Consider the following 27,739-nt stretch of genomic DNA (forward strand, 5'->3'; position numbering starts at 1 on the left):
CTCTAGTGAGAGTTGTGCAATAAGCTTCACGTCGGGTGGGTCCTGCCTGTCAGAGTTTATCACAAAATAACGACCAGCTGGCTGTACGTTATTAAAAAGTAAAGAGGGGTTAATCGCTATAAACTCCTCTTATGAGTCACCAGTGTCATTAACTTTCATACCCTGCTGGTAGATTTCACTTAGCCTCGTCGATGCTTTACGGACCCGTACGGCACAATAACTACGGAGCACCCACTGAACTACAACAGGATCACCAGCATTGACAAATTAGGACTCTTTTTATTTGAAATTGTTCACCTTTAACACACTGACAGTTAATATACACAAGCCTTTGTGGTCCCTCTGGCCTGAGACATGGTCAGTGACAATGTGTGCTGGATATCGACTAGGATGGCTTTATGGCGGATGGGAAGCTCTCTCTCTCTCACACACACACATATACAGGCACACATATCTAAATACACACACTCTCATACATGGACAAACATGCCGAAGTACACATTTGCACACACACACACACACACATACAGATATGCAAGGACAGATACAAAAAACGCACATTACGACACGTACTCTAACGATCTAACACAGTCTAGCCATCTAATGTAGACATCAACAGAGGAGGGGCTTAAAGTGCATACAGGAACAGAGGAGGGCCTTTGCTCGCTCTTATGATCAGTAACAGCCTTTTTTTAAATTAGGAGCGACAGTAATCCTCCACCAAAGCAATGATCTTAGTGCCACGCTGTATCTTTACAAAAAGCATATCCCTACCGTATTTTAGCTCAAACTGTGCCTTGCATCGTGAAGTAATGACACTGCATAGTTCACAGGGTTAGTCTTATACATTATTGCGGTACAATGTAGGTCCAAGTCTGGGGTCCGGGGTGTGAGTTATGGGCTGCAGTATGGCATGGGGAGCATGTGTAATGTGGCCCAGGTTTTCAGTGTGAATAGAGAAATAAATCTGTTTGGGAGAAAGCGCCCGATGCTTCTCTGCAGTCCGGTTTAGCTTTAAACGTGGGATAATCCATGACATGGTGAAGGTCCGATCACAGTATGAAGATGTTCAGTATCCCGGATGCATAAAAGGAGTACAAGACGTTGCCGTGACTCCTTGGCCTGGTCGTTGTGAAGCACATGGTTGTGGTCCTTGACAGGAGGCGGCGCAGAAACCACCCCAGGTCAAACAGGTCAATAAGGGGCAAATAGGACTTGTGGGTGGGAGGTCCTGACAGGCCCTGGGGCCGGGCGGAGCAATGCAGCTTGGAGGGTCTGTGTTTGGAAGAGGGCAGGGGTCGGGGCATGGTTAGGGACGTGGTTCGTTCGGTGTGCGAAAGAGTTGCCGAGGGTGGAGGCGGCGGCTGCTGCGATCGCAGCCAGGTGAGCGGGTATGATCTGCGCAGTCAGAGGCTGACACTGACGCTCCTTACCCAGGGATACCTTTATCTGGGACAGAGAGACAAAAGTCAATACAGTCCATTTGTACAAAATAAACACATCATGATACCTGACTGAAATCAGCTCTGCAAATTCTGCTACAAAGTGTAATGACATTAGTGATCTGGGACAGAAATCCATTTTATACTTTCTAGACTCCAGAAACAATATTTTTGTCCACGTCATTTAACAGAAGAGACCAAAACTCAAAACACCAGCTGTTATAAAGAAACTTTAATTTTCTAAAAAGTGGCAGATTCAAACCAGCAATTATCTGATCAAAGAATAAGTGCATACGATTGCCAATCTGACCAGACATTGGATACTACTTGGTTGGTATCAAATATTACTGAGGCTGGATAACAAGTCCAAGAAATGATTTGCCAACTGACTGATTATTAGATTGAAAGAAAGTTAATCAAAAGCAATTTTAGGTAGTTGAGTAATTCAAAGCCATACATTCAGGAATAACCCAAAACCTTTTCCTGTTTCCAGCTTTTCAAATGTCAGGATTTGCAGCTTTTTTCCTGTTTTACATCACTGCAAATTGAACAAAATTGAGTTTGGACCGCCGGTCGGACAAAATGAGCCGTCTGAGGACATCATGTTGGGGGGGACACATGGGTGGATTTTTTTTTTTACTGCTTTTATTTCTGACTCTTCTGTTTGACAGTCTGCTCTTTGTCAGTGCAGTTTATCTGTTTTGTTGTCATAGTTTTCCCCGTTACAACCCTAGCAACGCCGTGTTTAACGTGTAAATCGGACTCATTACGTGAAATGTGAACAGAACAGAACGCTTCGGGACTGAGGGGAATCAAACAGGTGTCGGAGATTAGCTGCTAATTGCTCTAAGTATTCCAGGTGAGCTGCAGGACTCCAGAGCTTACGCTGGAAACCGTGATAAACATTTTCCCTGCATTTTGGAGCTCTGTCATTGACTCAAACATAAAGCTTGCACCTTGAATCATGCGCCTAACCTCCAACCAAACCCCCCAAAAAAGAAAAACCAGCCTAACAGGGTGAAAAAGGTCACCAAAGTTATCTGGCTTAATCTTCTGTATCAGTAATGGAAAAGCTCCGGTCTCACAGCACCAGGATGGCAGCCGTTGTCATGGGTTATCAATCACTGACTCAGGCATCGAAACCCTATGGGAAGCATTCTTTACTCTCTGCTCATCAAAGAAGCTCCTCTCCGTTAACTCAGTCAATGATGGGTTTCAGAAAAAGTCATTTCCCCCACACTGGTAACCCCCTTTGCTTCGTCTCGGCAAACAGTGGGTGTGATGAATGTCGTTTTTCGAAAAAAGGGTTTCTGTGCGATGGAAAGTCAGCCTCTCCTTTATCTTTTTCCCCCACATTGAATCCATATGGCTCCTTTGTGCGTCCCAGCGATCCGGCGTCATGTGGCAACACCACTTTTAACATTTGTTTTAGCTCTCCTGGAGAGCGATGGAGGTTTGCCACGTAGGACAGCCAGTACCCGAAAGTTAAAAAAAAATAAAAAATCACCTCAGGAAAGTATTTGAAAGTTCAGTACACTTCTCCTATTCTGTGGTTTTGTCAATTTGCCTGACACTAATCTGAGCGGCCGTGATGCAGAAGACCACACTCTGAGGTGCTCCAAATAAGTTAAAACTGACATTTACAATTATCTATAAATAGTATTTCGACCCCATGTCTGCATCCTGCCTCCAGCCTGCTGGCTCTGAAAAGCCTTGATATGTGCCACTTTTGTCTATAAAATATCAAGTGTTTTAAATTAAATCACGCTGTTCCCCGCCACGGGTTTTTAATAAAAGCCAGGTAACAGGTGAACCTGTTATGAAAGTCGACAATTTACTGAATAAGGTGCAGTCAAGTGGATTAAAATCAAGAACACAACAACAACAAAAACACTTTAGAGGAGGTAGGTGAGATTTTTTGTTGTTAAACTCTCAAATTTCTGCACAAACTTTCAAACAGAGCAAAGAAAGAACAGGCTCAGGCTTTTTCTATTTGCTTTTTTTTCCAGGAAGTGAAATGAACATGGTCTCAGATATCAAGCTGTCTCTCACGAGTTGACACGTCTGTCTCCTCAGAGTCTATTTGAACTAAGTCACAATGATTGCTGTCTTGAATCCAGGACTTTTTTCTTTTTTTTGTTGTTGTTGCTGATAAGATGACAGAGCCCTGCAGTGACTCACCGGCTGCTTGGTCTGGCCTTTCTGCGGTTTGCTGTAGGGGCTGTATTTAGGTTTCGCTGGTTTACCTGCTGCTCTGTCTTTATGGCGCCGGCTGCTGATGTGCTGCAAAGGAGACAGAAAATAAGATTGAGAGAGGTCACAGCTGAAGGTTTCAGCATGCCGCTGTAGTGCGGTTAAAGCTGCATAACACACACAATAATCACGACTAAATGTATAAACATGACCAATATTCTGTAACTTGTGCATGCCTAGAACCCAGTGCCAGACTGACACAGTTTGCTGTTGGTGCGGCTTTAGATCCCAAGCCAAGTCAGGAACGTCAAGGCAGAGAAATTTAAGGCGGTAATTTAAGACATCAAGCGTTTATCGCTGCCGCCTCTGTTGTTCTTCAATGCAAACACGCCGACAGCTGCACCATCGACGTGAAGGAGGCAGCGCCAAAGGCAGAAAGAAGGGCCCGCTCTTATGAACACGATACGGCTATTTACAGAGTTTATGATGGCTGGAAGTTTTTTTTTTTTCAAATAGCCATGGCTGTGTAACCATGGCAACCACAGGAAACCACAGTGCAGCGGTAAAAGAACAATCAACGTCTTGATTGAAATATTCACCCTCCAATGTTCTCAGAAAATCTCACTAATAATAAATTATGATAGGCTAGAGAAAAGATCACCAAGAAGAATGGTTCATCTTCTGGGGATCAAGAATATCTTTAGTCGCCAGGCAAATTACCCGGGTTGACCAGTTTCTTGGCAATCTTCTGAAACATTACTGGTTATTCCGCACCTTTCTCTGGACAAGAACCAGAGAGACAGTGAAAATTATTTTGCGATGTTTTATAGATGCCTCGGCCTCGGGGCTCGATGCCATTTCAGGATAGCTTATCATGTGCTGAAGTGGAAACCTTACCAACATAGAAGGGACTAAAAATACACCTCCTGTCTCAAGGCGAAAAGTATTACAGCTTTAAAAGGTTTCATTGTGACTGGAGCCACCCATGGTGAAAATGACTGCAGTTATGGCCCTGCGAGGCAGAGTGCAGAAAGCATTTACCAAATCAAACCTTATGTTCCCCATATTAAACAGAGAATACCACGCTGAGCGATATTAAAGCTTTTCCGCTGTTAAATCAGAAAGAACTTGGTTTGAATAAACATGCAGAATGCAACAATCTGCAATGACACGTATAGAAAAAAGCCAATAAATAATTCAGTCTGAGTACACACTGACAACAAAAGGCAGTTTTTTTTTTTTTGGCTGCGTCTAAACTATATAGCTCCGTGCAGCGGGTTTAACAATCACACTTTTCCTCCGACTTCAAGCCGTAAATGAAATTTGTCATGCTGCATTCTTCTCGCAGAGAATCGCCCACTGTTCAGAAGTGCTCAGTTAAAGTCGCCGCATGAAAGATTCATACGAGGCCTGTCTATTTTCAGTGAGAAGGCTCAAGGTTAGCTCAGACAAAACCGAGTGCTTTCCGAGCGTTGTAGATGAAATCCTCCCCCCTGTGACAGAATGATCAGCAGCTACAAGGAAAGAAGATTTGTGGAGTGCCCCAAAGATACAACCAAGATACACATTCCTAGACGGGGAGTTTTTTTTAGCCAAACCACACTGAGGAAAATATCACAAAGTGATCAGATCATTGTCGGCTTTCCTTAGAAACCTGACTTCCTTAACATCATACAAGCTCGAAGTCATTTTCCTGATTTGAGGAGGGGTATTAGGAGGAACTGGGTTGGCTTTATATCTGCTAGAGAAGCCTAATTTCTTGGCCACGTACCTCGTATGCTTAACCAGATTTCTCTTTGCATGAGTGCATGTGCTTTGCTGTGACAGCAGCACGGCTGGATGCAAGGAAATATCATTACTAGTAACCGTGCGTCTTTGTAGCCCAAAAGAATTAATCCGAAGTCCAACGAAAAAATGAAACCTGACGCTGAAGTAAATGAGTCTCAATAAGTGGGTTTCTTACGACGCTTAGCCTCAATGTGTCATTAATCATAATATGTCCGAAAAAAAGAAAGGAAGAAACACGGGCTGCAGCTTTGTATGTGGTCAGGGGCGAGGGAGAAATCTGATTACAGCTGCAGGTAAATGCAGTAACCAAGTTACTACAGTGCATGTAAACGTATTTTCCAGTCTTAACCTGATTTCTCCAGGTAACCCTGCTGCCTGGTGTGCATGTAAACATGAGCAGAAGAAGGTTGTGAACTTGGATAGTTCATTATCTTTACATAGAAATGAAGTTAGTGCTAAAAAAACTGCAGTTCCTCTAACGTCCACTTGAGGCTGGCTCCAGAAGTGAGTCAGTCTCCATAAGTCCCCATGTTTCACAGCAGAAATAAACATGTTTACAGCCTGGTACAAAAAACAGTTTTGGTCTCTGTAGCTAATTTCCCTGTTCATGACAACTGTACTGAGGGTGAATTTATATACAACTCACCTGTTCACATTATATTAAGGCTTAAAGTTATGCAGGATTAACAGCGTGTCCTCTTTGATTGACAGGTAGCTGCTGTTATACGTGGTTTGTTTCATTCAGTTTCATTCCACGCTGAGCCTCTTCAGAAATGTATGGGCGACATCACAAATACGACGTCCATATTATATTAAATTGAATCAAATGTGATTTTTGGGGGCAATAAGCCTGCAGCCAGCAGAGCGGTTTCACAGCAGGAGGCGTGTGTTTGGATGTCAGTCGGTGAAAACTTCATTTCCATTTCCAAAAGAGCGTGGCTGCCCTCCAATTTATGAATTCCTTCCATACACTCAGTCTTCTTTCTGATCTAACAACACAGGTAGGAGAGGCGGGGGTGGGGGTGGGTGGAGGTCAGCAGTCATCTCCACCAGCACCTTTTTCACAGCAGACATGTTGACATGTCGCAGTCGGGGGAAGCACAGGCGTGAATAATAAAATTAATGATGACTGAATTCCATTCTGCTGCTTTGGTTTCAGCTCTCGGCGTTACTGCTTACTGGGACACTCTGTTAGAAATCATTTTCCGACTAAGACAAGTCACAATGTTTACCGTGCAAAAGGCCTATTAGTCTGTATTTGCTCGGGCGTGTTTCTGCTTCAGCTGTTTCACTGTGAGGAATAGTTTGAACTTTTACAGCGGGGGTAATGTGCTGGACTGTTTCTTTCCTGGCTTCTCATCTCACTTGATGAGAATAATGCTATTAGGCCTATTTCGCAAGATGTTAACTAATTCTTTAAAAGGAAAAAATGATAAATGAACGCAATTGTTGTGTCAGATGACGAATAAGCCAAGCCTGTTCCCAAAGAAGTTGGCACACTGCGTAAAATGTAAATAGAAACAAAATGTGACGATGTGGGAAAGACTGAAAAATCCCATATTTAGTTCAAAAATAACACAAAGACAACTTATCAAATGGGAAATGTTATTGTTTTTGGAAAAATTATTTGAATTTGATGCCAGGAACACGTCTCAAAAAAGTTGGTACAGTGGCAGCAAAAGACTGGAAAAGTTGTGAAATGCTAAAAGCTGAAACGTCTCATAATTAGTAATAATTGTGCTATTATTATTTTTTAGATAAATTCAGGGTTCCAGTGTTTTGCATCATTATATTTGGTTTACACTTTACACAGCGTGCCAACTTTTTTTGGAAAGGCACTAGAGAAATATTTACTTTTTTGGTACTTGGATATTTATACTGCACCATAATGGATCTACCAGTAAAATAAAGTTCGTTTCCACCTCACCTGTTTTAGCTGAGTCTCTGAGTTGACATGCACATCGCACGTCTCACAGTAAAAGGTTTTGTTCTGCAGGCCCGTCGACGATTTGGTGGTTGTAGCCAGTTTGCTTTTGACTCCCGGCCGGGGGAAAGACTTGATGGATCCCACGCCAGTCCTGGCCTCGAGCATCGTCTTGTGCTTCGTACCTGCAGGTTCAAACGGGAAGCGGGCACGGTCAGTACGTAAACTTCACCTTACAGATTCTGCCTGAGGGAAAGGCGAGAGCGAGACAATCCTGTCTGTTCTCTGATCTGGGAAATACGAGCGCCGGTGTGAAAGGGTCGACTTGTAAATTTTTCTAAAACGTCTCACATCAAAGTTAAGAACCCTGTTAAAGTCATTCATGCAAAAGTTACACATTTTTACCAGAGCTGTTTTTGAAGTGTGAAGAGGTGAGCTGGGAATTAAAAATGGCTCTGCACCACCAAAACCAAACAAATTAAAATGTTTTGTTTGCTCTCTTTCTCAGAATAATAACTGCACTATTCTATTTATACTTTGGACATGTGGAATGATATCCAACAAGTTATTTCCGATATATATTAAAGAATCAATTCCTGCAGTCATTCTTGGACTCAACCACTGAACTCGAGGACTGGCTTTCCCTTTTGAAATGAAATGGGATATCTTGGCTATTGCCACGGCAAAAAAAAGGATCCTGCTGAGACAATGTAGGAAAAGATTTCCAGCCACTTATCGAGAACGGCTTACAGCCGCGGCTCAGCTGGCTGGTTATGAAACGGCTGCATATTCTCCGTTGAACAAGCTCGATCAGCGTGAGTTCACATGGGAGTCTTTTCACCGCCTTCGCGTGATCCGGTGATGTGGAAGACGACGGCGAAGCTCGGGCCCGTCGTGTCTTTGTTGATAGATTATTTCAGTGAAGTGTCATTCCTGTGCATGACAACTGAAGACATATGACTCAGCATACTGTCATATTCCCAGTGTGTGTGTGTGTGTGTATTTGAAATTAGTTTGACAGTGATTCAGAACACAGTCTTTGTTTGCGAAATGTCTCACTATACCTGATAAAACTTGGATAGAAGGTTGCTATGGAAACCACTGACAAACCACCATCCCTATGAAACTCAAAAGTGTGTTTTTTTTTTTTTTTAAGCCTGACAATTATTGTTGGAGAAAGCCAATACAAACTCAACAAAGCTCGACAAAGAACACTTCAGCACTGAGGCTGGGTGATTGTGTAGAAACCCGGCAGATAAAAACCTTTTCACAAAAAGCATCGACTGAACAAAAAGAAAAACACAGATGCTGGAGTGTGTTTTCATGGAACGTGCACGACACACTCATGTTCAATCACGTGTACGAACACCTCAAGCCATGTTTACATCCGCAGCCCATCTCAGGTGTCTCACCGCTGTTGTGAGCCTCGAGCTGCGACGCCGAGTTGACCGCCACTTTGCACAGCGAGCAGTACAGAAGACGCCGAGCTTTCTCCTCCTCTGTTTCCGGGTCAGTGTCCGCCTCAGGTTCGGCCTCCGTCTCCAGGTCCGGTTCTGAGGGTGAGTTGAGCTCTGGCGGTCTCTCGTCCCCTCCGGCAGCTGAGGTAGTCTCTGGGGCTGTGGTCGACGTGGTGCTCGGGGCTATCGGGGAGGCCGCAGGTGCCGACGTTGGCGTCGTGAGGGTCATCAAGGGCGTCAAGGGTTGTGCCAGTCTGAGCACAGGGGATAGCGGGAGGGGTGCTGCTCCGGGAATGGCATCTGCAGGGAGAAAATGGATGATTTGTTTTGAATCATGTAGCTTCATCCATCATTTCAGGAAAAAGATGTTTAGCCACAGGGCTCTGAGAGAAAAACCCCTGCAAAAAAACATATTAATATCTGATTTCTACAGTGTTAATGGACTTTTTTGTGGCAAACAACATGGTGATGATATGCAGGGTTTTTACTGATGATAACTGATAAAAAAATATAGATTTCTTGCTCAATGGAAAGAGTACGGAGGTAAAATGAATGATCACACATGGTAGCGTATCTGTCTCTGTTGTCTGTGTCACTGGGCATGGCCTCTGGTTTCCCCTCTCCCCCGTCCTGATCAGCACACCAACTGTTCCTCATCATCTAATCAACCTCTGCAGCACAAAAGACCCGCTTTACTTCCTGGCTGCCGCCACCGCCAAACCGCTCAGTAACCGCCTCTGTTGATTTTTGTCAGCTCTGTCTGCTTGTTGCTAATTTTTGCTCTCCCCTGTGCTCTCGGATGTTTCACGCTCAGCTCAGCTCCGTCTTGTCTTTGTTTAAAAATCTGAATCACGCCACCATGAACCCTGAGTCAGCCACTGTGTTCCCTCTCGTCTTGATCTCCACCTGCCCGTGCATTTTCCACCTCTGTCTTCAAATTAACTGATTTGAGAGACTGGTGCAAACATTCATCCTTATCAGGAAGATCTTTTTATAAATCACAGGCAGTAGACCAGCCCAAACTGGAAACATGCATGAGCTTCTAGAAAAGGATATGAATCTAAAAATACCGTATTTTTCGGACTATAAGCCGCTACTTTTTTTCACAAGCTTTGAACCCTGCGGCCTATACAACAGTGCGGCTAGTTTATAGATTTTTACGGGGGGCACTCTCTAGCAGTAAATGCAAAAGTGAGACATGTGGGGGAAGATTATGCGCCGAAGAAGAAGAAGACACTAATTTTGATTTTGAGTTGTTATTTTGTGCATCATGCACACACCCTCATCATGGAAAACACACGAAGAAATGCACATGATGCAGCTTTTAAGTTAAAGCCAATCGATCTGTCCATCAAAGAAGGAAACAGAGCTACTGCACGTAATCTTGGCATCCCGTGTTGATGGCGTACTGACGATTTTCAGGCACAATCTGAAAAAAGCTTGTCTTGAATAAAAACTAAAAATCTTTGTGTACCGTCTTTCTGTTTAAATATCTCATGTTACAGCATGAAAACCTGCGGCTTATATTCAAGTGCCCTCTATATATGTACAAAATGTATTTTCTTTTTAAATTTAGCTGGTGCAGCTTATATTCCGGTGCGCTCAGTCCGAAAAATACGGTAGGGGGGCGGTCGGTAGTGTAGTGGGTTAAGCGGCCGCCCCATGTGTAGAGGCTTCAGTCCTCACTGCAGCTGGCCCCGGTTCGAATCGGCTAATTTACTGCGTGTCACTCCCCCTCTCTCTGCTTCCTGTCTATCTTCAGCTGTACTATCAATAAAGGCATAAAAGGCCAAAAAATCTTTAAAAAAAAGGAAAGAAAAATACGGTAGGTATGTAAATATGTATGTTTAAACAAACGTGATCTATATTTCTGAGAAAGACAGCTCTAAATAATCACACCTCTGATCCACTGTCAGATCACATTAGCGTGTTACACAAATAGCTTTCTGTGTTCTGAGAGAAACGTCTGATATTTTTAGGAATAAAGACGGCAGCGGGTCGATATATTTGACTCACAGAACAACACCAGCATGTCAGCGTATGGAATACGGAGGACTGCTGGCACATTCGCGAAAATGAAATTTTGCCTGAGCAGCACCACCTGATCGATGCCAATGCCTCCGAGTTCTCCGCACTCCAGTGTCACAAAATGAAGATCAGCCAGCCAGGAGAGCAAATCAATAGTGAATTATGTCATGCTATTTTTGTGAGCCATTATATATGGTTTTTATTTATCCCGGCAGAGGTGTTGGCGGTTGGCGCCGCGGTACTGCTCCAAGTTACATCGCCGCCGCGTTCACTTCACTGCGAAAAGGTTAAAAAATACATCAGAGGTTGGAGCAGCAGGTATGTCTCTGTGGTGAATAAAGCACAGAAAGCCTTTAAATAATACAAGAAGAGCTTCCAGTGAAAGCTGGCTATTTATTCAAGCTGAGGTATTGAATAACATCCAGGGACTGCAGCTTATTTCACTGTTGCATTGACACTCTGGATGAAAGCATCAGCTAAATGCTTTAAATGTATGTAAATTTATGCAACACAGGGTTTTTTCTTTTAGTATTTCAGTGTTTGTGAGCAATCCAATCCATTAACCTTTGAAATGGGTTTGAGGCACATTCATACTTGTTGTAATACTCTCCCCTTACAGTTGACTGCCTCCAACTATTAAAAAAAAAAAAGAAAGAAATTTGCTGCACTTTCATGAAACTCGCTGCATGCTTTGAATGCAGAACTTTAAAGTAATGTACAGGAGCAGGTGGTAGACAAATGTACGGAGAAATAGGACATCTGCATTGAAATGAAGTCAGCGAAAGCTACAAGAGGTACGACCGAAAAACACAGAACATATGCTTTGGATTGGTAAGCAGTTCACTTTGTTGTGCCTTTATATAACTACATGTCACAAACTCGACTGACTGAACACAATAGAGCCTTGTAGTCTTGTGACTCTACACCTAATAATCATGATGGAGTATCAGCCGGTGTTCATCGTTTCTACAAGTACAAACATGTTTATGACCCCTAATATTTGGCGTCATGAGAAAGATATGTCCTTTGGTATTTTATTTTACACCTGAACAATTGGATTTATTATTAAAGACAACAGTAAAACTATCCATCCGTTTTCCATAACCGCTTGTCCTTACTGAGGTCGCCGGTGGCTGGAGCCAATCCCCAGCAGGGTACACCCTGGACAAGTCAACAGTTCATGACAGGACAACAGTAAAAGTAACTGTAAATTTCAAATAGTGAACGTTTGAATCCACGAGTGACTCATACTGCCAGTGTATCAGTCATTTACATACATATTTACGCAGCGGGTGTGTCCGCTCTGAATCACCAACAAAAATACAACCAGCAGCCAAAACAGTCGCCACCCTGTGACTCAGCCGGCAAAGTTTAAACCATCAAGCCCAATGTTTTTTGTACATAGAGCAGGTCTAGACTGTACTTTGTTACAATACTATTTACAGAGACCCAACAATTCCCACCATGGGCAACCACTTGGTGACAGTGGCAAGGAAAAACCTCCTTTAAGAGGCAGAAACCTTGATGGTGGGTGGCCATCTGCTGCGGCTGGCCAGCTAGTCAAAGTATGGGTCTATCAAACCACATCCTCCAGCTCTTCTTGAACATGTCTGCAGCATGCACTTATCTCCACATGGGGGCTGTGGGCTGGGGGTCACATCCACCCCCCAATGTTCAAAGAGGGGAAATTTGAACTGCTCCAAAAACGTCGTAATCAAGTTTAAAGCTCATAGTTTTTTGTGTTCGCTTAGGTAGTGGAGGCAGCATTCATTGTACCAAGGTTGACCCATTTTGTTGTACCACAAAAGACACAACGCATGCACGTCTGTGTGTGTGTATACATTTATATGTATATATAACTAAACATGTTCATATACAGACTGTGTTTGCACTTCCATACAAAGAGAGCTAGTAAAAGAACAGCCTCGCTGTTTTCTCTCTCTTTCTTCTCTTTTGTAGACCTCCCACCTCCTGTTGGTCCGGAGTACCCTCCACAGGGAGGCATCCAGGAGGTATCCTAATCAGACGCCTGAATCATCTCAACCCCTTTCAACACGCTGAAGCAAGAGTTCCACTCGGAGCTCCTTCCAGATGTCGGAGCTCCACCAACTTATCTTGTAACATGGCTCTCACAACAAAGTTCAACATTGTACAGAGCGAAAGTCATTATTTCCAGCAAGAAAAAGATGCTGCGCTCTCTCAGGACGCTGCACAAACCCCCACTACGCTGATTTTCCACCAGGTTGTGCAGCAAAAAGTCAACCAAATACTCTGACTTGCATCCAATGGGACTTTGGTATTGCTGGGAGAAAGAAGTTATGATGGCAAGCTCTAGAACTCCACTCACCGATCGTGTCTAACCTTGGGAACTTCAGCAAGAGCTCAAGATGACAGAAAATATTCGAGAGGACGGGGTTAAGGAGGACGGGTCTATTTTACTGTAATGTTTAGCACACAAATTATTTGCTCTTTCACATTTTGTTGTGGTTCTTTAAAAGAAACACAACGCAGGATAGTGTGTTTAGCCTGTGGTGGTGAAGGCCGCAGGATACGATGGGGAAACAAAAAAAACATGACCTGTGCCAAAGTTGAACCGGCATTGACTTTTTTTTAAAATTCAACAATCATATCAATCAAACCGCTCCACAGCCAGGAGTTCATGGACTAAACTATCTTGCTGTCCCAGTTGTATTCTAGTTTGGTTTATTTCGACGTTCGTGTCTGGCTTCTCAAGTAGTTTCCTTTGGTTTGTGTTGTTTTGACAGTGATTGCCAATAGAGAGAAAGCCTGTAAATCAGATGACTGATTGATTGTTTCATAACAGTTCATGTTCATCACAAATGAATATACACACCCACCACCAACACACAACCTTGTGGCTAATAATGCTTGATTTGCTTGAAATACAGCCTTACCCAAAGCTCATGGCCATGGAAGAGGATCGGGACATAACCTTGTTCAGTGAAGAGGTTGACCATAAACTCAGCTCCCTCTTCACCACGACAACCCTGAGTCCACATTACTGCAACGCCAACGCACCTCTCAATCTCAGGGTCACAAAAGAAGCACCTACACTTGCAGCTCACAAGAAGCCAGAAGTTCAACCTGTTATTTGGATGCACAAAGTAAATTTTATACGTTAAGATATGTCGATTATATCAATGAAACTGCAGTTGTTGTTGTTGCAAATGTTTCTCTTTTCACTGTCGATGTTGCTGCTGCAGTTCTTTTATGCCATTTACAGACCGCCTGACAGGATCTGTCCATCACAAGACCAGGTGACCTTAAGCAAGAACTATCGAAGAAGATCTATCGATTACTGATGTCACAAGAGGACCGAGAGTTCAATCTTCAGAGACCCTTTACCTGTGTTCAGTAGATGCTGCAGACGCCTGTTGACTGATGTAGAGAGGAACATCTGGCATAAGAGGATCATTATTCCAGGCTGTTACACTCAATACCATGAGTGGAACATTTTATTTAAGGTTTGTAGACTCAGCTCTAAAAAAAAAAAAGGGGACGAGTGACTCCACTTATTAGTTGTTCCCTAATTTATGTTCTGTTTAATTGAGTTGAGGCTGAACACACTTCGGAGAAGAGCCATAAAATCTATCCAATCTACACATTCACTAAACGCTGCTGTGCTCTAACGATGATGTAACAAGATCACAGCGTGAATTCAAACAAAGAAGGCATTTAGTTTGAAATATATTGGGGTTTTTTTACTCGTGTTCATATTACAGATGTTCAGCTAAATCCAAACTGTTCAGGTACGCTGAGAATAATCAGTTGTGACCCTAATGATTTAACAGCCATGGCCGACTGGAGTCTAACTTTACATTACCGTGTCTTATCGAGGCCAAGCCATTACCTCAAGAACAATAATTAATCTGTGAACTATTTATGGAGTGTCTGACCTTGTCACTCCTGATGAATAATGTTTATGCCACGAGCCGAGCGGCGGCGACCTCTTTGCTCCCCCGCAATTAACGACCACCTACTTCCCCAGTCCACTCCGGTGTGCCAGGCATCAAAACAATCTGAAATCACAGCGATTAACTCACTCGGTTCCACCGGGCTCATGAGCGACCCGAAATGCTGCCATCACACCTGCTTCTCTGGGCAGCTTTTCAACCGAACGGTCACCAGGCTGACTGCGGCTCCAGGAAAAGTTCAAGCAAAGGTTTCGCTGTTTTATGTGAGCCAGCAAGTTATTTTTTCGCCTTGTGCCTGTGTCTCGTCATTTAACTGTTTCTGGCAGACGTTGAAGCTAAAATAACTGCATCGTCAGAATAATCTCGAAGCTGTAATAAGAGATTCTGTGGTCATTTTGTTTTGGATTGTTTTTTTGTGCCACGTTGTCTTTGTGGTGGATGTTTTTCACAGACTGCTTTAGTTTCTTCCTGTAAATTGGCTTCACTTTTCGTCTCTCATTTATCAACGGCTAGGACGCATAATCAGCCTTATTTTCTCACCAAGAGAATCTCTCTCTCTGGCAAAGACTAACTCTACATTGATCCACTGTTTCAAACAGCAAATACAACAGCCTTCATGAACTGCTATATATTCAGGCAGCAGTTGGGGAAGGTAAATTGCCCGGGTGCTATTATTAAGGGATGCCTCAACATTTTGGCAGTCTGCTTGTTTACTCTGATACCTGGAGCGTGAAGATCAATACCAACTTTATCTTTATCAATTCAGCAGATACACATCCATCTATCTATCTATCTATCTATCTATCTATCTATCTATCTAGCAGCTTTTTAACTTCATCTCACAGTCATTTGTGTATGGCGTCTGCTCAGATTGTTAAGTGTCAAGGTCGGGATGCCTCGTGCAGCCACTGTGTAGCTCTTGGTTGGGATTGCAATGCCTCGTTTTCTATTTCTACGTGTTTTAATACTTTTTTTATTCCTTTTCCATGCCTGTGTGCAAAATGCAATGCTGGAGCCAGGATTAGATGCATAAAGTCTGCAAAAAAGGGGGGAAACAGCACCATCAGAAATCCGCCTATGTGCTCATAACCCCTCGTAAAACCATTGTCATTTATACAGGAGTTATTAGTCAGATATTGAGATGTCATATATGTCAAGATGGCATTAGCCATCAGCCAGCTTGCAGTCTTAATGTTAAGCTACGCTAATTGCTCCAGGTCCGGACTTACTCAGCAATAAAAACAAATGATCATATTTCCCCCGAAATATCAAACCGTTCCTTTTGAATGGCATGTAAACAAAGCACTTTGTGTTTCCGTGTCATTTGCGTGGGAAAGTACTCTGTCGTGATTCTTGTCAGATGTTCTTGTAGAGCCTGTAGTAAAAAAAATCAATGAGGAAATAATTTTTTTTCCCTGAGATACAACCACACACACACACACACACACACACACACACACACACACACAAAGGCCTCTAGTCTGCCATGTGGCGGCACCCTGGGAGCAGTTAGTGTTTCAGTGCCTTACTCAAGGGCACCTTGACAGTTCCCAGGAGGTGGACTTGCTCTCGAGGTATCGGCCACCCTCTGGTTCCCAAGTCCCTGCAGACTATTACCATCCAAAGTTACCCTGTAATTTTGTATTAATTGCTTTCATTGTCTACTGTATTCTCGTTTAACCTTTGTATGATAGAAGTGTAAAGAAACTGAGTAACAATCAACAAGAACAGGAAAGGTTCTGTCTTTATCTCCTTCTTATTACAACGCCTGTTTGGTGAGACCATCCCATGTTAACTCATGCGTGCATTTGCCCTTGTGTTGGGGTGAACCCATCTACCACGGTGCCATTAAAGACCCATTTGCTGTTGGAAGGGCAGGTGATTAAAGTGTACTTTGGCTGGCCTAGGACGCCGTGCACTCTGCGAAGCCTCTAGTAATCCATATCCCCAGTCATTGTGACCTAACTGGCTCTGCAAGGCCCAGTTAAGAACTCAATCCCCTCTCATTAATGGAGGTAATGACTGTGATCAATCTAACGTTGGTATGGGCGAGTGGGGCACGACAGCAGAGGTAGGAGGAGGAAGAGAAAGAAAGAAAGAGATAGAGAGATTGAGGCCAGGTGAAAGAAAAGGGGAGGATAAGAAAGAAGAACAAACGAGGATAGATCTGGCAGTAAAAGAAAGATGGAGGTGGGAAAAGTTAAATGAAAGTTAAGGCGGAGAAGTAAGCAAACTTTGAAGCAAAAAAAAAAACGGCGGTGAGAAATCGAATGTGAGAAAGAAAGAGGAGGGGAGGAAGGTGAGAGATGTGAGAAGGTGAGAGGAAAGAGATAACATTAAAAGGAGAGAAATCGAGAGGGTGGGAGTGGAGGAGACAACAAAGATTGTGAGATTCCAGAGAGAGAAAGATCGGGACAGGTGCCGTGACCTTTTCGAGACAGGACACCACCTCTTTTCTTTTCCTCCATTTGTACCTCAGCCTCTCCTGACTCTCCCCGGAGAGTTGGTTTTTTTTTTGGCGACGGAGGAGAAACGCCGCTCTGAAATCCTTCCACTCTGCTCAGGTTTTCAGGCAATCACAAGACTCCCCAGAGATCTGATTACCTTTCTCAAAGAAGCTGGATTAAGCTCTTTAATTAAAACGATCGGGCCTTATTATATGCTGTCACAACTTAAAGGACAGAAATCCCTTGTGGCTCTTGAGTTCTGTCAAATTTGATGTCTGTGAGGTTTTTTTCTTCTCAGTATTCAAAGTGAGTAAATGAGAAAATAGTCACGGTTGAATATTCCTAGAGTAAAAAGACTGATAAGGTGAAAAATTTGAATTCACAATAAGTGTGCATCGACGCCTGCGATCATCTTTTGGAGGAAAAAAAAAGCGTCTTTATCTCAGATATTTAACAGCAGCAGCAGGAGTCATTGATTTGAATTCACGCTGATTTATCTCTTTCCAATTTCATTTGAAAGCAAATGATCCGCGCCTAATTTCTGTTGGGAAGTTTCTGCGGTTACTCGTCGGCATCCAAAAAATCCCCCCCCCCACAAACGAGGAGCATTCGCTGCGCCGTGCAGGTATGGAGCCAATCTAATCACACACTCATCAGGTTTGCTGCTGTCTCCGACGCCTGTGTGTTAGGGCTTTTTCCAACCCAGCGCGTATTTACGGAGACTTGGGCACAAAGGCAAGGTTTTTTTTTTGCTTTGCTTTAAGGGTGGAGGGAGATGTCGAGAGGTGGGGGAAGCGGCAGCCGACGGGGACCTAAGGAAGAAGACTGTGCTGGGAGAAAAAGTCTTTCTCCAGCCGGCTCCATTGTACAGCTGCTGTCAGTGCTGGCATGGCTCCCCTGACAATCTGCTCTTTAATAGCTAATATCAGGGTACATTTCCTCAGGCACTGGACTGGAACTGAGAGATGGCGGGCTGTGCTGTGGGCATTTCTCTCTCTCTCCCTCTTTGCCTTTCTCGCTCTAGCTCTAGTCTCTCTGGCACTGGTGTAAGGACACACACAAAGACACACACACACACACACAAACTCGACAAGCGGCCGCTGAGTCATCCGGCTAATCTATACTATCTCGCTGCGTCCAGCTGTCCATCCATCTCAGAGCACGCACAAGTTCAGCGGTGAAGTAAAGATCACAGATCCAGGGCGTTTTTATGAAATCTACCCTGCGATTACACACTTAGACTGACTCAGCGACACACTCATGATCTCTGCACATCAGCCTCAAACCATCATGAGTATAAGTGGAATTGTCTTTTGTTTTGTTTCAGTGATTTTCAGTGAAAGATAATACACTAAAATAAAAAAATATGAGGCCTCGGTGTAAAACATCATGATTTAGTCGTCTTAAATTTAAGTTAATTTTATAGTTTTCACGTTTAGACCATTTCAGGATTTATAAACATGATGAGTTGAATAAATGTTCCCATTGACAGGTCTTAGGGAGGACGACATATGTCTGTTTTGTGGCTCCACAGGGAGTTGTGTGACGTCTGATTAATAGCCTAGAGTCAGCTCGTCATCTCGCGGCTCCAAACACCCGAACCCAAATCCCGAACTAAAACTGTCGAGCTGCATTGTGTGGCAATGCAGATGCCAGATTTTGACAAAGAATAGGAATCCATAAAATAAAAAATAAAAAGACGATATCTGGTTCTGCTGCATCGATTTTGATCCCTTTTTAAAACCATCATGAGTCTGTGACTGGAGTGCAATGGTAAATCAATAACGTACTGTTTCGGTTTCTAAAGAAAGATATCAAGCAGACTTCCCAGCATGCAGTGTTTGAGAACTGTTGGAAACTTGCCCACTGATTCTAATGAAAACTACACTATCCACTTCGATACTTAGTGCTCGAGCTCACACTTCTAATTTAACAAAGTTGACCATAGACTGTGTAAATCATGGATCTGTGACGTCACCCAGAGTTTTCTGATGAGCTGTTGTGAAGCCACAGGAGTGAGGTGAATCTGTCAGCCCTCCCAGATAATCTAAAACAATTAGCAAAGACCTGGATCATCAGGAGACCTGAGACGGTCTGAATGAAGCCTGGGTGCTCAAACAAGCCACCTGTAACATCACCCACCTGTCAATCAAAGCGTCCACGCTCTTAATAACTTTAAGCCTTAATATAACCTGAACAGGTGAGTTGTATATAAATTCACCCTCAGTACAGTTGTCATGAACGGGGAAATTAGCTACAGAGACCAAAACTGTTTTTTGTACCAGGCTGTAAACATGTTTATTTCTGCTGTCTAACATGGGGACTTATGGAGACTGACTCACTTCTGGTGCCAGCCTTGAGTGGACGTTTGAGGAACTGCAGTTTTTGACTCTTGGATTCTTTTCAGAGCCTCAGAGGTTGCTGCTTGGGCCTGGCATGTCGTCTTTGTACAAAGTCTACCACGAGTTCAGTGAACTGCGTCGGTTTCACATTTTCTCTTACACGTACTGTATGTCTATTTATAGACATTTCACTTTATTTGACATTGGCAGCAGAGAAGACGGGAAAGACAGAGACAGACAGACAGACAGGTGACAGAGAGAGAGACGATGACATGCAGCAGAGGGCCAAACTCAGGTCACTGCAGACAGGACTCAGTCTTAATAAGTGGGACTCTCTCTGCAATGAACTACAAGTTGAAAACTCATTAGACGACTTTGAATTAGTTTGGTCAACTCATATTTTTTAAAACTTGCATTTTCAAGTTCAGCCAGCTTAAATACTTTAGTCTTTCCGTACAAAACAACACACCACCACAACAAAACACTCACGATTAATGAAGTAATTACACCTCGTGTTACAAAACAGCTCCTAAATGACACAATCAGGCTGTTTCTGAAACTAAAATTAAGACACTAACTTACATTGTTCACAACGCTGGATTAGTTAAATTATGACTGACCTAATATATTTTTTCTGTTTGTAATTTCAGAGTCAAACAAACCTGCAGAAATCTCTCTCTGCGAAAGCAAACACAGCTCTCTGCTCTCCCGGTCATTACTCTTCCCCCGAACTCTGCTTTTCATTAGGGCGAGTTTGGTGCCACTGATATACCGTCAAATACTTCAGCCTCGCAGATAATGCAGCATTTACCCGCCTCGACAATTAATTCTTCTGACATCTGAGCACATTAATATTCATTACCCAGTGCCACTTGTGACAAACCGCCGCCCCCGCACGCTGTAGATATGATAGAGAGATGCTGTAGAAATGTGCTGGTGGGTTTTTTACGTGAAGGGGTATTGAAATGATTAATAGCCATTTGTCTTTTTGGTTATGACGGCTTGTTGTTGAAGGTCTCTGAGGTCTCTGGATGTGTATAATGTGTTTACAATTTTGTACGTTCAATGTCGGGGCTGCGTTGAGTCCATTACAAATCTCAGTGCAGGTAGAGTGGGAGGAGGCCAACGTCTGAACCCATCTTCACCATTTAGTCCTCTGGTTATTAATGTGCATCGGGAGGGACGGCGTATAAAGAAGGTTACAAAGGTTCCTTACTTTCTGACGGTATAATTAAATGTTCTCTCAATGGTTGGCGTCAGATTTTCAAACCAAAGACTCAACGCGTCTTATTAAAAATCACCTTGACATTGATATCTTTGCAGATTTTGACATTTCCTCAAGAATTCAAATAAAAAAAATACGGTCTGTGGTCGTTTAGCTGCACAGTAGTTCGTATTGAGCGAGATTAAAGAGTCATCTTTTCATTTTTAGATCCGGTGCACTGGAGTGGAGACGCAAGGCAACAAATGTGAGTCACCACCAAATTGCTTTCTGACCTGCTGTAATTCATTTGGGCGCTTTTTGCGATGTGAGGAGCACTCGCTCTGACATTCTTTTTTTCATCTCTAAGATCAATGTTAACTTTCTGTAAATGCTTACCAGGAAAAAATACAGCTGCTATGAATCACGCCACACGGGTGTGGGGGGGGATTTACAGACTGTACATCCTGGCAACAAGGCCGCTTTAGACTGAGGGGGGTAAAAAGGGAATATAGAGGGCCGTCATGTGAGGAGGATTCATATAGATACTAGAATGAATAGCTGTGGGTCCAGGTGCAGTACTTTTGGTAAGAGAACATGACTGCAGAGGACCTACAGCCCGAAAATAACAAATCCAAGAAGCACACAATAGCAGTTTTTGTTTATTCATATTGTCCATTCATTATTTGTAACCACCAGGGAAAGACGCAGGGGTACATCCTGGACAAGAGACAAACACCTACGGGCAGTTTTCACCCGGTGAGATGGAGACATGAAAAGAAAATACAAAAAAATAATCCGAATATGCAAATTGTGGTTTTCCTTCACTCACTTTATAACTATGCAACATTTGTTCATGTTGCTTTGTTTCAAAACACAACAATTGTTTTTAATTTCAGCCGTTTCTCCATTTCCAAATATTTATTATTTCACAACTGAATTCCTTTCCAGTGAATTTTGTCCGAGAATAAGCAAACAGCCAATCACATGGCTGGCTCTGCACTGTTGCTGTGACTCTGCCATGTGAAATGTGATTATTATTATTCTTTCACAGTTTTACGATTATCATGTCCTATCTTTATTTAATATTGGACACTTTGGGCCTCCGTAGCTGCCTTTGCGTTGGAAGCAAATGGATATTTAATTTAGTTACTATTAGTTTTGATTAGATATGTTAATTATTTAAGGTGTAATTCAGATTTAATAACTGATAACTGAAAAAATAGCAGATTCATTCATCACATTTTCTTTTCTATGTGGAAAACTCATACTCATGGGCTTCATTACATCTCTTTGGAAACTATTAACATATTATAATATATTAACCAACATGATCATCATTTTAAAAAAAGATATCTTTCATTGAAAATCTGTTTTAATTAGTGAGTTTTAAAAGCACAAGGTTCCCACAGCGCACGAACATCCCACAGTTCACATCCTTTATGTAAGAGAGTAGAAAGACGAGCGGAGGAGAGTAAATCGTGAATTTGAAAAATAGAAAAAGCAGCTGCAGCAGAGAGCTTAATCCGGGCTCAGTGCATTAAATATGGAAGTTAGCTTCAGCTTCAGGATATAAAATATTTCTCCAGCTATAGATATTGTCCCACAGTGCATCCACCTTGGGAAAAAAAACTGCACAAAAGGCCAACTTGGAACTTTGTTGTAGAAACGCGTCTTAGATTTCACGACCACTGTTGCTTCGGACCTCCGTGATGGAAGCCAGAGGGTGCATTACGCACGTCACCTGAAAGATCTCTTACGGTAAATGTCGACAAACTGCGGCGTGGATTAGCTCAGGGGTAGCTCGAGTGCAAATTGCTCCACTTAATGGTTTGACATTTGTATAGCAGCTTAGCAGCTCTGTGGGATGCGAGACAGACTGCTGCCAAGAGTGAAGCTCTTAAAATAACATAAAGACTAACATATGGCCTACGTGAGGTTAAATATATAGAATTAAATACTCGTTAATTATGTTTTCTTACTTACTTTTGAACTCAACCGAAGGACATTATCAATATTTGTTGGATTTAAGAGCCAGAATCATCAAACCTGAACATTAGACACGATTTGGATACATGATTGGGGATCTCCGCCATTAAATAGTTTAATAATTTTCCACCTTAAACTACCTTTGACCTATTAACGCTTAGCGAAACAAATAGGTCACGGTGCCTGATGAGCTCCAGAAATGTGCTCCTAGTTTAAATACTTGTGGAACATTGGAAGAAGACATGGGCAGAGGTAAAATTAATCCCAGAGTGCGACGGCTCAATGTGTTTCCAATTCCTTTATAAAAAAAATAAAAAAAATAAAAAATCTATTGTTACAGTTAAAGGGGAAGACTTTCATTGGGCCAATTTCATGACATAATAACAAGCAGCTTAAAGAATATTACAGCGGAGGAGATGGAGAGGGCAGGGCTCCGCCGGCGGTGCCAAAGACGTTATCCTCCGCAGGAGCAATATGAAACACAGCAGATAAAAATCATTTCGAAATAATCTGCATCTGGTTCCTGTCAGACGCTGGAAGTTGCAGTTAGTTTTTGTTTACTTTTTCTCAGCATGTTTTAAAAGTAGGAGCTCCGCAGAGAATACCGTAAAGAATCTTTTTTTTTTTTCTTTTTCAGTAGACACCTGGCAGAGATAACCGGATTTAAAAAGCCACCTGTCTCCAACCTGATGAATATGAAGTTGCACACGGAGTCGGCACACAATGTGCCCCAGAAAGAAAAAAAAAAACATAATTAAAAATGGGATAATCTGCAAACGCAAAGAATGAATTCAATATAGGAGGCATGAGATCACGGTTATATAAGCTTTCTCAAAACTGGCAAATTGAAGAAATCAGTATGCGTTTAGGTAAACTGTTTATACCTCCTCTGACTGGACAATCCTGATGAAAAGCCTCCTGGCGCCTTCTAACCGCCTCCCTGATCTCTCTCCAAGAACTCTGCGATTGTAGCGCACCTCTTTTAAATTCTCCCCCGATTTTTTCACAAAGAAAAAGTGACAAAAGTGAGTGTGAGAGAGCGAGAGAATTAAACTTCTCTCTCCAGGAGTCATACTTTGAAGGCACACACCGAAATAGAAAGAAGGAAAAGTTTGAAACTCTGCAGCATGAGGGGTAACTTTAACTGCGAGTGTCAGGTCGTGTGGCCTTGGTTATCACAGCGCATTGTACGATAACAATCGATAGGCGCTATCCTCATAATAAACTTCTTTCTTTCTTTGTGCTACCAGTGTTGCTGGAGTTTTTTTTTCTTCATAAAAGTTAAATTCCACTGCCAGAGAAAAAAAAAAGCAGCTTTAGTGGAGCTGAGACTGAAAACAGACTCTGGATTAAATTAAAAGTTGGGGGCTGTGTTGTGGTTGCTTCAGGTACCAATGTGTTTTAAGGCTTACAATTATAATATTACCAAACAGGATTTTTCAGCTCTAGTAAGTTCAAATCACGGTTAAGCTGACGATCATTACAAATTCACCACGGCTGTGTGCTTGTGCGTATTTTACCAGCGAACACAAAGCCTTGTCGGATGACTCAATTGGGTTTGCGGTATAAAGTTGATCCAGGTTTCTTTGCTCGAGCCCTCTGGGTTGGCATCCCTGCTGCATTAACAGAACAGTCCCGCTCGAAAGAAGAAAGCGCCGCTGTCTCGATGATCTCACGAGCACTTTGGAGCACCCCGAGGCTCTACCTCATCTCTCGTATTTCAGACTGTCCTGCGTGTCCTGCACAACTCTACAAATTCAATAGGAGCACCGACTCGGGCAGCCAGCCATTGGCAGACCGGCCTACACGGGGGTTGATATAATCAACGGTGAGTCCCGTCCAACCCCTGGAGTGATTGCATGTTGTGTGCAGCAAATCTAAAATGCCAAAAAGGTGCATTTGTTGGTCCAACATTCATTCTCAACAGACGAGCAGCGGCTTCATAAAGAAAACAACAAAGAACATGTGCTGGGGAATGCGCAGCTGGCCGGAAAAACACAAACCTTTCCTGTCGGTGCCGTTAGGGACCTGCGAGGTGTTGATGCCCTTGGCGATCTCCTGGTTGGTGGTTTCCTTGGTGACCACTGAGCCTTTGAGCTTGGTCTTCGGAGCGTCCAGGGCTTTTAGCTTCTTGGCATGTTTGGTACCCTTGTAGTGGGCCAAGGCCTGGCTCTGTGAGGAGAACAAATAACAGGCTCGACTTAACGCCGGGAAAGCAACGAAACACAGAGCCAGGATGAAATGAAATATGTAAACTAGAGGAACACAGTGAAAATCAATGAAGCAGACTAAACATAATTAACAGGTGACAGTTGATACACCTTGCTGTCCAGAAAGACGTGTTAACACTTGACGGTGTTTTTGCCAGTTTTCTCCTACGAAATGATTTATACACCCAGGTAACTGCTTTTTAAATTCATTTAAGTGCATTTTTGGATTTGTTGAGTGGATAACTTCAAGAGCTGTTTTTCATTTTTCCCAAATGGCTATATATCAGTAAATGCAGCATTTTGGAATTTAAAATAATCGATTGTTTTACAGCGATGAGGTATTTTAGAGGGCCTTCACGTCAAATAAGTTCTCTTGTAAAAAAACAAAGTTTTTGCAAAAATAAGACCATTACATTCAGTCATTTTTTCCCCCCCGAGTAGCTGTCGAGATTTCAAATCCGCCTGGCTATTCAAACTATAAAATGGTGGTAATGAAATGACCACTCAGTGCGAATACGAAGCACATTTCTTTATTGATAAAAATAATACCTGCATGTCAGTGATTGAGAAATGTGAGCCGTGGTGTGTAATTTACACAGTGGCTTTTTTAGGGTTTTAAAGTCTGAACACGTAACGCCGCCCTGCGATTCACCTTCACGACACATTCACCCGGGCACACAGAAGTGGGACATATGCAAAGACTTTGAGCCGTCCTTGTTTACCTCCGCACGCTTCCCTGCATACTTTTGCCTCTGGCAGGAAGCAGAGGTATCAGGAGAGATGCAATTGCCTCTTGGAATAAATAAGTGTGCCAACCACACATCCCCAGAAGACACTTGTAAGCATCTTTATTTATGGGACGCTGTGGGGATATTCACTAAACACTGCTGGGACAAAGAGACCATCCCAGGTAGCACTGTCAGCATTACCATAAAAGAAAAACATCGTCCTTGTCTCCCTTTGTTCCTCCTCCTTAATTAGTGTCTTAGCAGTGACCAGATTGTAATTATAAGATAGATGTAAGAAAATGAGCTCTGATACACTGAAGAAAACTCAACTCTCAAACTTAAAACTATGAAAATATCTAGACTTTCTTTGCCTGGTGAGATATTTCTTCTGCTTTTATGTTTTTAAATGAAGCTGGTTTGTCTTAAATTCTCTTAATAACTTGTCATTCATTTTGTTTTATAATGCTGTTTGATCGACACTGACAAAAATAGTACGAAACTGTGTTTTCAGTGTCAGAATTTCTTATTCCGGGCATCTTATCCTTTTCATTTATTCACATATTAAAAACAAAACTCTGCGTATGGGCCGGTCAGAGCTGATCTGATAACCTTTAATACATCAGCAGGGCGTGTGTTGTTGAAGGTTTAAAGCACCGTTACGTTTGTTATCTTGCTGCAGGTCTGAGCTTTTCATTTTCACGCTGACCACCAGTGGCCTTCACGTTGTTTTTGCATCTTGTCTGCCGAGTCCTCATTTTGTTCTTTTAGGCTTTATCTTTATTTCATGCACCGGACGATTTGGGGCTATTTTGCTTTCTTACCAGATGTGTAGATAGAAAACATTTAGGTGTTTACTTCCTTCTAGTACACTTGCATTTGTAGATTTCTCCTAAGCAGGAAAGTTCCCCGGTTTGAACCTGCTGGCTGCCCCGGAGCTCTTGTGTCTTTATGTTTTATTGTAGCTGTACTGGTTTTAGGATGGAGCTCCTAAAGATGTAGGTTTATTTCACAAGACTGGCACTAGTGTTTTCTAAATTTAAACACATTGTGTGTAGGCCTCATAACTGACTCCCTGTTTGTTTGGTTGCTGGGATCTGTGGAGGCTCATTAGGAGTGATTGCATGCACCTGGATCGGTGCTGAGCGGCATGCATGCCATGTCTCTCTCCTTTCTGGGTTTGGTTGGTTTGTTTTTTGGTTTCTTACACTTGTGCATGTTCACACATCACTGATGAACTGACTGCATCCATTTATTTTACTTTAAAGAGTCATGTGTGGTCTTCCTTTTTTTAAGCTTTGTCGTGAATAATAAAAAAATAATATAAAATCTTTTGGTTTTATCCAAACAAATGTATGTTTTTAGTCTGGCCACGTAAATTTTAAGATACTGTGAAACTAAATATTTTACTTGTTTTAAAAAAATGGCAAATTTCCTTGTTTGTTGCAGATGAGTACAGAAACTAAGAGCTCAGAGCCTCCTATTTTTATCTTCAATAGCTCACCTATTTTAAGTTACAGTCGTCCCTCACTATAACGCGGTTCACCTTTCGTGGCCTCGCTGTTTCGCGGATTTTTTTTTGTGTAATTTTGCTTTTTTTACAGCGTACTGTACAGTATGAACGTGCATTGTGTTCTGCATCCTGATTGGCTAAGGGAGTACTGTACAAAATGTACTGTACAATTGTATGTTCTGCATTCGGAAAAAAACACCTGCACCAAGGCCTTCAGAGGAAAAAGCTGTTACAGCAGAGCGGCACCAGGACAAAGAGGAAGTGTGAAATACGGTTTCATTTACTAATACAGTATTGTACTTATTTTTGTTAAATCTGCGAAAGTTTGAACTTTGAGAGTTTAAATAAGAGAGAAATGTGAGAAAATGTTAATGCCTGTCTGAGAAAAGTGTATAAAAGTGTGAGGTTAGGGGTTTTACGGCCTTAAACATGTATAATAATTATGAAAAATAAAGCTGATTACTTCACGGATTTCGTCTATTGTGGGTTATTTTTAGAACGTATCCCCCGCGATAAATAAGGGACCACTGTATGAGCTAGTGTTA

The 27,739-nt window shown here is 42.5% G+C and overlaps 1 protein-coding gene across 2 annotated transcripts in view; it reads right to left on the reverse strand.

The window, feature by feature from the left end:
* Nucleotides 1-259: 259 nt before the first annotated feature.
* The window catches only part of znf385d (zinc finger protein 385D), an 82,826-nt gene continuing 55,346 nt past the window's right edge, over nucleotides 260-27,739 (reverse strand). For both annotated transcript variants that reach the window (XM_027287086.1, XM_019279130.2), the window contains exons 4-8: nucleotides 24,750-24,918; nucleotides 8,760-9,104; nucleotides 7,351-7,532; nucleotides 3,624-3,725; nucleotides 260-1,449 (exon numbers count right to left, since the gene is read on the reverse strand). In XM_027287086.1, coding sequence (XP_027142887.1) covers nucleotides 1,195-1,449; nucleotides 3,624-3,725; nucleotides 7,351-7,532; nucleotides 8,760-9,104; nucleotides 24,750-24,918 — 1,053 coding nt within the window. In that variant the 3' untranslated portion in view covers nucleotides 260-1,194. The remainder of the gene's footprint in view (nucleotides 1,450-3,623; nucleotides 3,726-7,350; nucleotides 7,533-8,759; nucleotides 9,105-24,749; nucleotides 24,919-27,739) is intronic.

The sequence above is a fragment of the Larimichthys crocea genome, chromosome XIII, assembly GCF_000972845.2.
Source record: "Larimichthys crocea isolate SSNF chromosome XIII, L_crocea_2.0, whole genome shotgun sequence".
Classification (NCBI taxonomy): domain Eukaryota; kingdom Metazoa; phylum Chordata; class Actinopteri; family Sciaenidae; genus Larimichthys; species Larimichthys crocea.